The sequence below is a fragment of the Lipotes vexillifer genome, unplaced genomic scaffold, assembly GCF_000442215.2.
Source record: "Lipotes vexillifer unplaced genomic scaffold, Lipotes_vexillifer_v1.1 scaffold532, whole genome shotgun sequence".
Lineage (NCBI taxonomy): Eukaryota > Metazoa > Chordata > Mammalia > Artiodactyla > Lipotidae > Lipotes > Lipotes vexillifer.
The window spans coordinates 1543714-1559088 of record NW_006798027.1 but is presented as its reverse complement, the minus strand read 5'-3'; the positions used below and the strand labels follow the sequence as shown (position 1 = coordinate 1559088).

General features: G+C 41.6%; 1 protein-coding gene across 2 annotated transcripts in view; it reads right to left on the bottom strand.

Moving 5' to 3' along the window:
• Nucleotides 1-15375, bottom strand: part of EFL1 (elongation factor like GTPase 1) — a 137748-nt gene that overhangs the window by 96062 nt on the left and 26311 nt on the right. For both annotated transcript variants that reach the window (XM_007470071.1, XM_007470072.1), the window contains 7 exons: nt 13661-13784; nt 11862-11938; nt 10988-11124; nt 9849-9971; nt 5748-5847; nt 1652-1803; nt 1244-1410 (listed from right to left, as the gene is read on the bottom strand). In XM_007470071.1, coding sequence (XP_007470133.1) covers nt 1244-1410; nt 1652-1803; nt 5748-5847; nt 9849-9971; nt 10988-11124; nt 11862-11938; nt 13661-13784 — 880 coding nt within the window. The remainder of the gene's footprint in view (nt 1-1243; nt 1411-1651; nt 1804-5747; nt 5848-9848; nt 9972-10987; nt 11125-11861; nt 11939-13660; nt 13785-15375) is intronic.

Below are 15375 nucleotides of genomic sequence, written 5' to 3'. Positions count from 1 at the left end.
GCGTTCAATTCATTTTATCATTCCTGCTTTAGTCATCTGACACATAAGCAGTTGATTTCAATCCTGAGCCCCACAAGAGCAAAGATACACTACGTACAGAAGATAAACTGGAGTGCTCATGGAATTTCTAATGCCCAATAAATCAGTGTTTCACTAAATAACAATTTCTTACTCCTCTTGACAGTTTAGAGAGGGAAAAAAAGGAAAAAAATCAACCAAGAGCACCCTTTCTGATAAATAACAAACTATCAATTATGTGTAAACCAAGATGGTAAGATGATCATAAATGGATTTTTATACATGCCATCACAGCACTTTCTCCCTCCCATAAAACCTAACCCTATACACACCAACTGCAGCGCTCCTTCTTGCTAAATCCAAACATGTTACAGACTAGCACGAACTGCTTTAGCCACCACTCAGCACTGCAATGTCCAAGGATTAGACTGCTAAAACTGATGGAATTAGCATTCAAAGCAAGGCAAAGTTGATGGCACAGACTTCCGTCAACTGCCATCTCCCTCTCTCTCATTCATAGAGCAGCTCCCCTGGTTAACCTGAAAGGAGAGGAGCACGTGCTTTTCTGCTCGTGACGCTGCATGTCTTAGAAGCTCCTAACTTACTGCTTCTTGCTGATCCTGACTGGCTCCCTGGACCTCTGGCATTCATCCTATGACCTTTATCATTTATTTACTACATATATACCTTGTTTATGTCCAAAAATGTTCTGATGGCTCTAGCTTGTGGTTTCTTACTTGCCCTTTGGCTCAGACATATTTAGATGCTGGCTGTTCACTGACTTTCAGACCCTCCTGATCAATTTCTGGGATCTGCCTGCCAAGAAACTGTTGCCTATCACCTGCTCACTGCCCATGCCTTTGGCCTGTGCCACCTAGTTTTTGGATCTTTATATTTCTTGAACATCTGCTATTGCCCTGGCTCCAACATGACATCTGTTCTTACCAGTTCCTTCCTCTAGCCTTGAGCAGAAAAGCCTTATAATTAACTAAATAAGGTTTGAAAACTTGGTTCATATACTGGTTTAATTTCCTAAATGCTACTAAGCGAGACAGATTTACCAAATGTTACTGAAGTAACACAAGAAGAAGTACATGGATTCACCTGAATGTGCCTTTCTAGAGACAAAATAAACCTACTAATAAGGTAATCACCAATCTCAACCAACCTGACAAAGTATCAGAACCCTGAAACAATAAACTAACGTTTTACTTCCAATTCTTACCCGCTGCAAAAACTCAAGAGGACTGTATTTGGGCCCCAAGACGAAAATTTTCTTTCCTCTTCGAGCCACGCCACTGAATACTCGAGCAAATGCAATAAAAGGCTCTTGGTCATTTCCTTCCTGGGGCACAGGTTTAGGGGTCTCACTCTCCACCTCTTGCTCATCACCTGCCAGAAGCCAAAGGATAATGAGTGCCAGGAATGCTCTCTCCAATCCAGGGACTGCTGAGAAACTCAGAGGGAACAGGGAATATGCTATATTCAGCCCAGTTTCAGCAAGGAAACACCAAGAATGAAAGCATACTGATAAAAGCTACCTTTAAAGCTAAAAAGCCCAAGAGCTAAAGGATGAGTGTCCCAAGTTAAGTAAAAATCCCGTCTCACCAAAGCCTATTTAGGAAAGCTCTACCTTTCAGCTCTTCTCCCTGTGGACTCGTTTCAAGGGCACTCCTGTCCTGGGTGGGCTCCAAGGGTGCTTGGCCCTGCGCGGCTGCCAGCTTCTCCGCGTGCCTTCGTCTTGCACGCTCACGCCTCTCAGCAATCTCCTCCTGAGTGAGAGGTCTACAGGATACCACAGATACGTTAACACCTGGCAACATCAAGCATCTCTCAGTCTGTTCAAGTAGAGAAACGGCACGTATTAACGTGGCTGGAGAAGATGATGGTTGGTCCCCAGTCCCTTCCGGGCGGAAGGTTTCTCCAAGTTCTCTCCCTCACTGCAGCAAGAGGAGAGAAGGCCTATCGGGCTTTCTCTGAGAATGCTGCATCCTCAGCTAGTCTGAGCTTATGAACTGACATGCGAGAGCCCATATCCCCACACAGAGCCACACACAACAGCACGGAACCTTTCTTAGGTACCGATGTTCCTCCTTGATAAGGCAAAGGACAGGAAAAGGAAGGGTGTGAGTAACAGACACCAGGGCTCAGAATACCCCTGTAGAGAGACAAGCATAAGACTTCAATGAGAAACTGAGGTTTTCTCCTCAAGCACAAAAATATATCTTCATGGAGAACTGGGGTCCAAGAAGAAGGGTCAGGCTGAACGCTGGCAATTCATCAGGATAAGAGGTCAAATAGTGATTATCAGTCATTGTGTTAGACCCAAGTACCACCAGAGAAAAGGCAGTGTGTGGGTGTGTCTGGCTGTCTGCTGGGGGGTTCATCTGGGGGGTGGGTCATGTTGCTTGATCCTGTCACTTTCTGCCTGCCTCCCCTGCTGTCCCCCACTGTGATTTTATGATTCCTGCTTCACTCCCTGGTCTCTGACTTGACACCTGGCTGATAATCTCGTCTACCAGCCTGCCATTCCCCTTTCCCCTTCTCTCTCCTTAAGCACTAGAATCCATTCAGATGGCCGTTCTGAGAGTGCACTGTCCACGTGCATTCTAAATGGCCACATGCTCTTGGAGATCCTGATGTCAGGTACCCTAAAACCCCTTTTTACTTTGCGTGGGCTACCCTGGGAGGTGAACGCTTAAGTCATTGACTGTCCACTGCTATCCTCTTCAGACACCTGCCTGCTAGACAAGACCTCCCACTAAGGCTGGACACCAATGCTACTCCCTTAGCACCTGCCCCTCGAAATCGAAGAATTCGGTTCTAGGAGTCGGCCCCTTCTAGTCAGACCCATCCCAATGCAGGTGGTAAGGCTGTGCCGTAAGACACAAAAAAATGAGAGCGCGATCTTTGAGAACGGCTTGCTCAGGTGTCGTTAGGCAATCAAACCTGTTGGCAGTTTCGCTACAAGAGATAAGCTCCTCCTTACTGGAAGCTCTATATGTTAAAGGCCTTTTAAACACAGGATAAAAGCTGCTTCCTCATAATGTCTCGTCATGGCTCTCGTTCTGTCTTCTGGAGCAACATCCAACAAAGCTTCTTCCCTCTGCTTTCCTTTCAACCATCTGCATTCATGCCCTTCCCCTCCCCCTTCTCTTCTTCAGGCTACACACTCCAGCTGCTCCTTCAATCAATCCTTAGATAACTTACCTTGTTTCTGGACTTTTGCTAAAATCTTCTATAAGAGTATCTGAAAAGTGTGAATTAAAATATAAATGCAGAATACATTATTATTACTACAAACAGGGTGGGAAAAAAAACCCCGATGCACTTGTTAGCACATGGAGAGAAACGGTCTCTTCCAATGGGCTTATCACTATGATATGGACATTGTGTTCTTCACTCTACGTATATTATAGCACATATTTATCAAAACAAATGACACAGGTATTATTACTCCTAGTTTACAGACGAGAAACTGGAGGCTTAGGAAATTTACATAACGACCCAAAGTGACATAGACAATAAATGGAGGAGCCGTAATTCAAATACAGATATGACTCCAAACTCTATACTCGTTATCATCAGGCTATGTCTCCCATCCAGAAGGAATTAAAGACGATAAAATCATTATCACATTAAGTAAATGTGGTTTTATTTTAGCTTTGGTTAAGAAAGAAGCATATCTGTTAACATATATTAAATCCTCATTCTGCCTGAGCTCATAACATGATTAGCATTTTATATTTACTAATCAGCATCAAATGCATGCAGGCTTGCTGTCCATCTACATGTTTATCCATCCATCCAGTTAACGTCTACAATGTGCCAGGCACTGCTGTGAGTACCAGGAGTGGTGGCAGAGGTAAACAGAGCAGACGGAAGAGAAGTCAGCAAGGTTTTATATGAAGAATCCATTGTGTAAACTAGTATTTATTGAGAATAAAGAGGAATTTATTTGCAGGAAAACAGAGCTCTACTAGTCAAGGAACATCTGTGGGCGGTGAGTTATTGTGGCTGTAGTTGAGCTAACTATGGATGACAGTTCTGAGGGGACGGCAGTCAGCAACAGCAGGGATGAAGGAGACCAGAGGTGAGAATGCTAACTGGAGGGTCAAATGGCAGACTGGGGAGATGAATCTGGAGAAGAAAGGAAAAGAGGCAACGACACAAAACCACCCACCCTCAGGATTCCAAGCTGAATGTTCCTGCTCTGGCCTCTGAGAAGCTGGCCAAGGGGTGGGCTGGGAGAGTGTCAGAGAAAGGGCCGGAAAGCTGGCTGTAGTTGGTACGATCAGTAACCACACCACCAGGTAGCTGAGATGATGGGAACCAAGGCACCAAGGAACGCGGCTTCTATCTGAAGATCACGTCTTGTTACTACAAGAAGTTGGTTCTCAAGAAGGAAGCCAAAGGAACACAAAGACTCAGGATTCAGAGGGAGAGGAACTGCCTCAAAAACTCCTAATAGGATGTTACCTAACAGGTACTTATCAGCAAGTAAGTATTCAGCAAGAATTTGATAGAGTACAGTTGAGAACAGCAAAAGCAAAGGCCCAGAATCTAAAAAGGGCAGGCAGGTTGGAAGGCTGCCTGCCTAGATCTAGAGGTGGAGGTTAAAAAGCTGCACAGGATGACGGAGGCCAGATTCCACACAGTGAAGCAGAAGACCACAGGCTTTCAAGCTAGACAGATATAGATTCAAACACTGTTTTGGCCTCCTTCTAGCTATGTAACCTTGAGTGCACTACTTAAATCTTTTTAAGGCCTCTTAATTTCCTCAGGTAAGACTGAAACATTAAACAGTTCCATTGCAGAACTGTTGTTACATCTAAGTGGCATAATCAATGGTGAGGCAGGAATATTATAAGCTTAATAAACTGCAGCCAATTATTAGTGTTATCATCATTATTAATTATAACATAAAAGAGTAAGATCTGAGATGCTGCCTGAGGTACCAGGACCTTCTTCAGAAGTAATATTTATATCCGTTCTCTCAGGTTACTTGAAAAATTGTTACACAGAATGCCCCCAGAATAGCTGTGGATAGCACAGAAGAGGAGCTTCCAAGCTCCTATATCGAGTGAATCTTTTCATTCCAGACACCAAAATCATACTGAAGAAAGGATGGCAAATGGACTGGCAGAGTTAGACACTGGGGCAGAGGAATCAGCTAGGAGACTGCTGCAATAACTCTCACAAGAAATGATCGGGATCTAATCATTTATACTAGCGAGGGGTGGGGGGCAGTGCAACTGGGAAGGAGGGGACACATGACCAACTCATATGATGTAGAATAGATCCTCCAAGACTCTGGAAACTTGAGAAATGAGCCATCTCCCTCCACACATGCACAATACACACGAAGATCAGCAGAGATACTCACCCATCCAACAATCTCTACTGGGGCAGACAAGACAGGCTCAGATTAGACCCTGCCTTATGTTCAATAAAAGTTAACTCTGGCTACCACTACTCTTACTGCTCTTCAAACTGACATGAATTCAAATCAACAGTCCCAGAGCTGATTTCAACAACCATCTCCCACAGAGGTATCACAAAAAGATAAAGTACCCTGCAGATTTTATGTTCCAGCAGGGGCTGCAGTGTATGAATTCCAGGCTGAGGAGAGAAAGCATTATCTGCACCTTCCCACCCACACCCTCACTGCAGCCCTGTCATACCTACACCACTTCCCTGGCCCAGCCCAACTTTCCCTTTATCCTTACCTTTGCTTATTCTGAGGCAAAGCCTTAGCATCAACTGCAAACATTTTGGAAACAAAGATAATAACCGGAGCAGTGTCTTCGCTTCCACATTTCATAAAAGCTAAACAGACAGGAAATAAAACTGTTACTGTTTTTTCCCATTCTTAAAGAGCCAGATTTTTCTGAGAACAATTACGAAGTTTAGAACATGGCATCATCTAAATACATAAGCAACCTATAATCTTTTACCACTATGATAAAAATTGCATCTGGAAAAGTATAAAATTGCTAGAAAAACAGTAGAGCAAGAGCAAGAGAACTGGCAAAAATGAGGAAAGAAAAGCAAAACTGATAGGGTGGGAGAAGGGCTGGAGGAACTCCCACATAGAACTAAAGCTAGGCAATGGGCTTAACCACCCACCATAAGCCCTCAGAAATGTTTCCTGTGGAGAAGGGTAGAACTGAGAAATTTTACCAAAGGTCAATAGTCAACAGGTAGCTTACTAATAAAATACATAAAAACCAGTAGCTTTTCCAATCGCTCACAAAAACAAGTTAGAAAATAAAACAGACCAAAGTATCTTATCATGATAATAACCAAAAACCTTAGAAATAAATTAAGATTCAATACTATAAAGATGTCAATTTTCCCTAAATCTATAAATTTTAACACAATTTCCTATCAACATATTGACATTTTTCTTAACCTACATAAAAAAACCATTGGTTAAGATAAAAAACCATCGGTTAGTAATTTAAAAAAAAAATCACCCCACATCAAAATAATTCACACATAAAGAATTCAACAGTAAAATTCAAATAAGGGGGCTTCCCTGGTGGCGCATGGTTGGGAGTCCGCCTGCCGATGCAGGGGACGCGGGTTCGTGCCCTGGTCCGGGAGGATCTCACATGCCGTGAAGCGGCTGGGCCCTTGGGCCATGGCCGCTGAGCCTGCGCGTCCAGAGCCTGTGCTCCACAACAGGAGAGGCCACAACAGTGAGAGGCCCACGTAGAGAAAAAACAAAAACAAAAACAAAATTCAAATAAGGAATAAAGGAAGCAAGAATTAAATATCTATCAGAAGTCTTGCCAGGGAAAACTTTGAAAGGCTGTGAGGAACAAAGTGACACGCCCTGACTTCAGTTTTTAACAGGATCACCCTGGCTGCAGTCTTGAGAAAACACGAAAGGCTATCAAGAACAGCAGCAGGGATACCAGCTGGAAAGCTATTATCATAACCAGATGAGAGATCATGGTCCACGGAGGACCCAGGGAGGCAGAAGTGGAAATGTTGAAAAGTATTGTTCTGGATATATTTCAAAGGAAGAGTAAACAGGATGTGCAGATGGACTGGATGCAGGCGCATGAGATAAATGTGGGAATTAAGAGCATGCCGTTGTCATGTAAAGCCTTGAGACTGGACAAGATCAGCAGGTAGAAAACAGATGAGGTCAAAAGACTAAGCCTTGCTTTGGGGTATCCCACAGTTAAAAAGTCAGGAAGATGGAGAGGAACTGGAAAAGGAGATTAAGAATAAACAGCCAGAGCTTCCCTGGTGGCGCAGTGGTTGAGTCCGCCTGCCGATGCAGGGGACTCGGGTTCGTGCCCCGGTTCGGGAAGATCCCACATGACACGGAGCGGCTGGGCCCGTGAGCCATGGCCGCTGAGTCTGCGCGTCCGGAGCCTGTGCTTCGCAGCGGGAGAGGCCACAGCAGTGAGAGGCCTGCGTACCGCAAAAAAAAAAAAAAAAAAAAACCAAGAATAAACAGCCAGCTCTGATGGCAAATATTTGGCTTGGCTTCCTAGCCTCAAGAGGCTATTAGAAGTTCAATCTGGAAATTCCTTATGAAAAGTTCCAGCAAAGCAGATTTAAAAGAGCCTATATGGTCAGCTGCTATTCTTGCTGGACCTATAAAAATAATCAGGCCAAGTTTAATGAAACTAAACTTACTTTGCAAACAAATTAGTCTTAATTTGGCTATCTTGGGTAGAAATGAGGGTGATTTCAGAGAAAAAAAATTATGTTTCAATAGAAACTATAATACACACTTGTGGATATTCGATTCTAGTTCTGTTATCATCTTCGAGGTTTTGTTTTTCTACTGGTAAACTGGACTGGATCCTGAATTCTTCTAGTTTCCTCAAATATTTGACTACAACTCTCCAAAGTAACATTTCCAATTTTTCTCCCACTTTTGATTCGGAATCACTGAGAACCAAAGCTGTCCCTTTCCTGAAGCCCTGCAAACTGAAGCTGAACAACCTGCAATACACTTGAGAGAGACCACCACACAACATCCCATGTTTAGACAATCTTCAGGCCTGTTGCTGTGTAAGCCACTCAGAAAGTTTACCTGAACACTCAACGACATCATCAACGACATTTCACAATGCAGATGATACTTGACTCTGACATCTAGAAACCTTGACTGGCTGCCTCCTAGGTTCAGAAGTTGGTTTATAATTTGCTCCAACCATTAACCTTTTTCTTCTGTCTCCATAGAAATGCCTCTTATACTACCTGATTGTTTGCACCTTATAAGCCTAACTTTGAGAGCCCACCTGCATCACTGCCTCCAGAAATGAATTTAACTAGACAGACCTACTGTCAGGACTGAGACTGGTTTAATGGGATGGAACAATCTACGAACTCAGCTTCTGGACTGTGACACTCCTTGAAGACGTTTCAAAGGGAGAACTGTTGAAGAGCAAAATGTGCCACCCCAGAATGTATTTCTCTGGCATGAGGATTAATTTAGGCTGATTATTTTTAAGAAGCAGAAGACTCAGGAAGTCTTTCTTTTTATGTCCCCTTAGCTGTCTAAAGAATTTAGATAAAGGACCTGGTCCTGGAATAGAGCTATCACCAGAAAAGAATATGCAGCTATCACTGCAAAGAATATGGGCCAGGTGTGGTGGGGAAAACTGGCAGGACCTAGAGATCAGAGTCCATTCTGTGTCCCAGAGTCTCTGCACAGCCCAGCAAACATTCTTTTCAACCAAACTTTTGCTTTTCCATCTTCATGTGAATTGCCTTCCTCCCCTTTGAAGTCCTAAACCACTCACAGTATTTAAGGTGAGGGTTTCGGCCAGTTATTCTGTTTTCCTGGGTCTGTCCCATGTGTATATGTTAATAAACTTTTGTTTGATTTTTCTGTTTTTTTTTTTTAAAAAAAGAATAAATAGCCAGGGAGACAGGGAGAAAGTAGGAGTGTGTGGAAGCCTAGAAGTCAAGGAAAAAAATGACTCAAGGAGGAAGAGTGATCGACCATGTCAAATGGTAGTGACTGATCTAGTCAGATGAGGATTGAGAACTGGCTGAAAGATATAACAAAGGACAGTCAACAGTGGCCCTGAGAACAGCAGTGACTTGGGGGGCAGGGGCTACAAATTCAATAGATTGGGAGAAAAAGAATAGGAGAAAGTGAGTACATACACATGAATTTCATGGAGCCACACGGAGCCTGGAATGGGAGGATCCCTCTCATGGGGAGCGCATATACGGGGCTTCAAAAGAGCAGCACTGGGATTCCCTGGTGGCGCAGTGGTTGAGAGTCCGCCTGCCGATGCAGGGGACACGGGTTCGTGCCCCAGTCCGGGAAGATCCTACATGCTGCGGAGCGGCTAGGCCCATGAGCCATGGCCACTGAGCCTGCGCGTCCAGAGCCTGTGCTCCACAACGGGAGAGGCCACAACAGTGAGAGGCCCACGTACCACAAAAAAAAAAAAAAAAAAAAAAATAGAGCAGCACAGTCCCTGAAATCACTTTTCCACAGTCCCTGGGGACACAGCCATGGTGGTGATATGGCACTTTAGGAACACATTCCTGGCTATTTAGGAGGATGGAATACAGCATGATTATAAGATTAAGAAAAGTGATCAGGGCAAAAGGTAGGGGTCTCAGAGCCTCTGGTATCCCCACTCCACTGGCAGAGCAAAATGGCTCTAGCAAAACTGAAATGTTAGAAAACAAAAGGCAACTGGTGAAATGTTTGTGAAATTGTTTGTCTGTGGAATTGGCCATTTGGCCATTTAGCAAACTAGCATTTAGCAAATTGGTCTAGAGTAGTCTGGACTTAGGACTCAAAAATATGTTACCTGCTGTGTTCATCTTTACCTCACCTGCTTTCAGTGCCTGGGTCTCCGGTGGAAGAGAATCAAATGTTTGCGATCCTGCACACATCAGTTTCTCCACTCTCTCGGCTGTAATATCAAGGGGACTAGGAAGTTTCTGACACACCATAGCTGAAGTCTGCTGTTAAGGACTCAAAACCTTGAGCAAGTGCCCTCCACCACGGCAGAGATTCACAGTATGCACTAAATACTGAGGTAACAATGTATGTCTATAAGATGCCTGGGCTATAAGGCAGCACTATGCCATATATCACACCTCAAAATATGGATACAATTTCAGGGAGTTCATGGACACTCTAGAGCCCAGAAAGGATCCTCATGATAGATATTCTAACACTGACATCCTATGGAACGAGTGAGGAAGGACAACAGAACTTAGGAGTATGGCTAACTGTGACCTTTTAAGTCCTCAAAACCTTTTATGTGGTTTCATAAACTGGTATAAAACAACCATCAGCCACAAGCTATGATACAAGAAGGTCCCCCACCAGAGCGAGTATCACTGTAGGGGTATGTGTCTATCACAGCTCTGAAATCCACTGCTGGTTCACTCCCAGGACACTGCGCCCCCAGCCCACTGCAGGGGTACGGCTGAGTACACACAGGTCAAGGAAAAGAAGATAGTCTAAATTCATCTATAAAATCACTTTAGTTAATGTAAGCCATTTAAAATCAAGTCTTTTTGGAATCACTAATGTGAGAGGAAGTGTCAACAAGCTAACGAAAATATGGGTCTAAAATGAACCAGTGCTGTATAAAAAAATAAATAAAATAAAATTCAAAAATAAATAAATAAAATGAACCAGTGATCCTACCTCAAACATCTAAATTATCTACTTATATGTAAATCTTAGTCTAAACGTTTTTATTTTACAGATTACTAAACAAAAACTGAAAACATTTTTTAAGAACATTCAGGTTGACATTTGTATTAGTCCTAGTTAATATTAATATATTCATTTTTAAAGTACTTAATACAGTTTCATAGTAGAACCTTAAATAACCCCAGAAGACTTTGGATGGAAATTCGTTATTTTCAGAGGATTTCCGGATTGCCAATAACACACTGGTTTTTCCTGTTTAGTCAAATCTATGATTTCATTAAAAACCATTAAAATAAAGGATACCAAGAACAGCTTGAGATATGGGAAGCCACTGACTGCAAATAGCATTGATCTGAACTTTAGGATCTGAATGCCGTGCCTCTCGGGCTCCAATTTTTAATCCTAAAGAAGTCACGATTTTATCAATTTTTTCTTTGTCCCTATAGTAAACGTACAGGATGGGTTGGGGGTGAGGGGTGAGGAGAGAGAAAGATCACATAAAGACACAAAGGAGCAGTGAGGAAAAGGGACTCAACATTGTTTGACACATTTATTCCTAATGTATTACTTTTACTACAAAAAAATAAAAATGCTTGAAGGGGCTCCTGGCACAGGAGAAAACTGCTCAACCTCTACCCATACACTTCCAAATGAACTTTTCTTTAAAACATCCCATGAAGCACCATTCCACAATCTCCCTAAAAAAGCTATGTCAACTGGTAAAGCAACTGTATAAATAAATACTAAAAAATCATTATTCCATCTCTGGAACAACTTAGAAATTTACTGAAGCAAACATTCTTTTCCAACTTGTATCAGGCAAGTTTTTCCCCCAAGTGCCCCATTAGTGATCCTTGATATCAAGCATCTTTTCTACTACAATCACTATTTTATTTTAAACTGAGTTTGTATAAACAAAAGTCTAATGTTTCTTTCCATCCTTTATATCTCTTCACCTCAGCACTCTATAAAATATTGCTGTTCTCTCCCTCCTGTCACCCTTTACTTGGGTTACACATACTCCTTTAAATTGTTTCCAAGCCCTGTAATCAACTCCTCTGTAAAGGCTCTGTTCATTTTTTCAGTCTATCTCAGCTTTCTGAAGTGTGACTCATCAAACTGAAAAGTGAGGCAAATTATACTGCCCAGTTTATGTAACAATTTATAACAGCCTTACTTTTTCAAGACAGCATCATACAAACTCCATATATTTTCGAGGATCAACTGTACAAATAAAGGTTTCTTTCCTTTTGCCTGTAGAAAAGGATGAATGGGCTTAAATTTCTGAATATTTCATCGGTATCTTACATATTCATTCTTGACATGTTTTATTATCAGTGTTTCATTTCTACCAGAAAATATTTACTCAACAGAAAAGTGGAGGAAAGTAGCTATAAGAATGCTCTAAACAGCCAATAATCCACAATCAGTAACAACCCACTGTTCTCTTCCTCCAGGAACCATGGACTTCACAAACAAGACCATTTGGGGGATATATCACTGCAGTTGTCCTTTCACTGCCATCAAAGAAATACATGATACCCAAGCTGAGAGCTAAAACTTCACTCTAAAATTTCCATGGACTTTGTTCTAAAGAATGTTCTTAAACATGAAAAATGTTCAACTTCAAGGAAGAAGATATTAAAAAAAAAAAACCCTATTGTTTCTCTTACCAAACTGTACAAAATAATAGCAAGAACACTTTGAGATGGATAATATACAAGAGCTGGAATATAAACTGATACCCTCTTTCTCAAGAACTATTGGCAAGGTATTGGGAAATTAGGCCATTACCTTTGAATGCCTGGTTAAAAAAAGCTCATTGTCAAGACATAAAAATGTATTTATCAAGATGCCCACCACAGCTTTACTTAAAATATCAAAATATTTGTGAAACAGAAATAAAAACTATGTCCAATCTTACAGGATTTATGTAGATTCTACATTTATGTAGAATGATTATGTAAATGATGTAATAGGGTCCTTATGTGACAGGACCTGTTCTAAAGACTTTTCTTGGATATTTCATATAATTATCCTAACCACCCTGTAAGTATTACTATCTCCAATTTGCAGATGAAAAAATCTGAGACAAATGTCATGGAACTAGTAAGTGGTGGAGCTGAGATTCAAACAGAGCTGGATTCTCAAACCATGCTCTTTCCCACTTCATACACTGGCTCCTTCTTAAATACACTGTTTATAGAAAGATTTTAATGGCAACGGAAGATGTTCACAATATCATGTCAAGCAGAAAAGCAGCTATATTATATAAACAGCAAAATCTCAACTGAGGGATGTATGTATCTATCCAGAAAGAATGAAAGAAATGAAAACCACAGCATTAGCAGTGCTGGCTTCTGATATTTTTTCCTGTAGCTTTATACTTATAAATACCTTCTTAAGGGAATATATATGCTCTTCAATGAGAATGAATTTATAAAATCCTGAATTTTACATTTATAAAATATCTTCAAGAAAAGCATCCTCTGAGGCTATGTGATTCAGCAGCCTTACATCACCTCAATCGATAGAATGAAGTGCTCCAGGGAGCACCTGCCTCTCCACATCAGCAAAGCATGGTGACTGACATTCAATGAGAGAAGGCCTCAGCTGAGACTAGGGATAAAGTGTGGGCCACACAGTGATGTCTGAAAGAGATATCTCTTTATGAAGGGGACACACAAATGCCTGATGCAAAATATGTGTCTTCAAGTTCACATGCACAGGATCTGAGATTTTTGCTCCTCTTAAAAAGAAAAAACAAACAAACAAAAAACCCCAGGCAGTCCTAAAGAACTCTATTTAAGCAGTACTTGGATATAAGACACATGAGCTTTAGCCAAATATATACAGTAGAAAATCCCCCATAAATGGACTCCTATAAACCAAGGCCAAATTACAGGTGTGTTACAGTACAGGTTTTCATAGGGCAACAATGGGACCAACAATCAACAGGGACATATACCACGTTACCTGATCAACCTTCATAATCTTCTTAGCCTTCATATTTATATAATAATCTCCCCACAAGGTTTTCAAAAGAACTTCCTTTTTGATACCAGTTTTTTGACTGTAGATTTTGGCAAAGTGCTCAATTCTGAAAGAAAAGCAAGTGTTCACGTTATTAATAACAACATAAATGAGTACAGCTAACACTTGAGTGTTTCTGTGCCAGGTACTGTTCAACGTGTTTTTTTTTTTTTTTTTTTTCCTTGCGTTATGCGGGCCTCTCACTGTTGTGGCCTCTCCCATTTGCGGAGCACAGGCTCCGGACGCGCAGGCTCAGCGGCCATGGCTCACGGGCCCAGCCGCTCCGCGGCATGTGGGATCTTCCCGAAACGGGGCACGAACCCGCGTCTCCTGCATCAGCAGGCGGACTCTCAAGCACTGCGCCACCAGGGAAGCCCCAACGTGCTTTAAATGTCATTTCAACTATCTTACAAGGTAAGTACTAATTATCTCCCCCATTTTACAGAAAAGGATAATGAAGCACGAGATATCACACAGGTAACAAGTGAAGCTGGGATTCAAACCCAAGCAGTCTCATTCCAGAGCCCAGCTTCCTGTCCAACTTCCCCTAAATTCATATGAATTAGAATTCATGTCATACCTCCCTTTTTTAATTCTGCATGTGTAAAACAAGAGGAATAATGGCCAAGGAAATGGAGGCTCCAGCTGCCCATTGCAGCCACGCCAACAATAAACTTTGTTTCAGCCCTTCACTGCTATAGGTACCTACTGCTCACAAAGAAAACAAACCCTAGAGCCAGAACCTGCCAAAAAAAAGGCTTTTTAGCAGCCGGGATTAAACAGGAAACAGATAGATACACACTTACTTAACTCTCTCCAGCCCTTAGAGAAGCCAGTTAGCACCAGGTCTGCTCTACTGGAAACCCCAGCCACACAAGAGCGGTCACCTGACAAATAATGATGCTGTATATTACAGCATCTGCAGTGTCTGGGTAAAGGACCTAGAAAAAAATACCTTTTCTGCAGGGAACAGTATGCTCCTACATAATCTAAGTTTTGAGTCCAACTCTCAAAGTACCAGCAACTTAAAAGACGCCTGCTATATTCTCCAATGCAGAAGGAATCCAAAGTTATCAGATTCTAGACAATTCTTCACCTGTCAGTCAACAACTGTGGAATCCAGGGGTTAACTACAACCAAGTCCAATTAGCTGATATTCTCTTATGATAACAGAAGTCTGGTGGGAGCAATAAAAAGCTGCAGGAGTGGAAGTTAATAATTATGGTTGGAACCAGAAATATGAAGAGCATCAGGCAGCAGCTTAGAAGCAAAAACAGATGCTACAGAAACTGCTGAAGATAAATACCCAATGCCCCCTCTCACTGAGGTCCAAGGGAGAGAAAAACACCCATCAGGAATCAAAATTCATATCATACAGTTATAAGCTACTAACATTCTGAAAGAGATGGCCTCAAAGGTCCATCACTTCCAAAGTAATTCACTATGGTAAGCTTTATTTCCCATTTGATCCAACAGCTATTTATTTAGTAGAGTTTTTTTTACTTTTCTAAAACTTTAGTTTCTATTATTATTTTATTTATACTTATCATATAAAATATATATATATTGTATATATAACATGTATATAATATATAATTTATACATTATTTATATATGTTAGTATCACTATATATATATATATATATATATATTTTTTT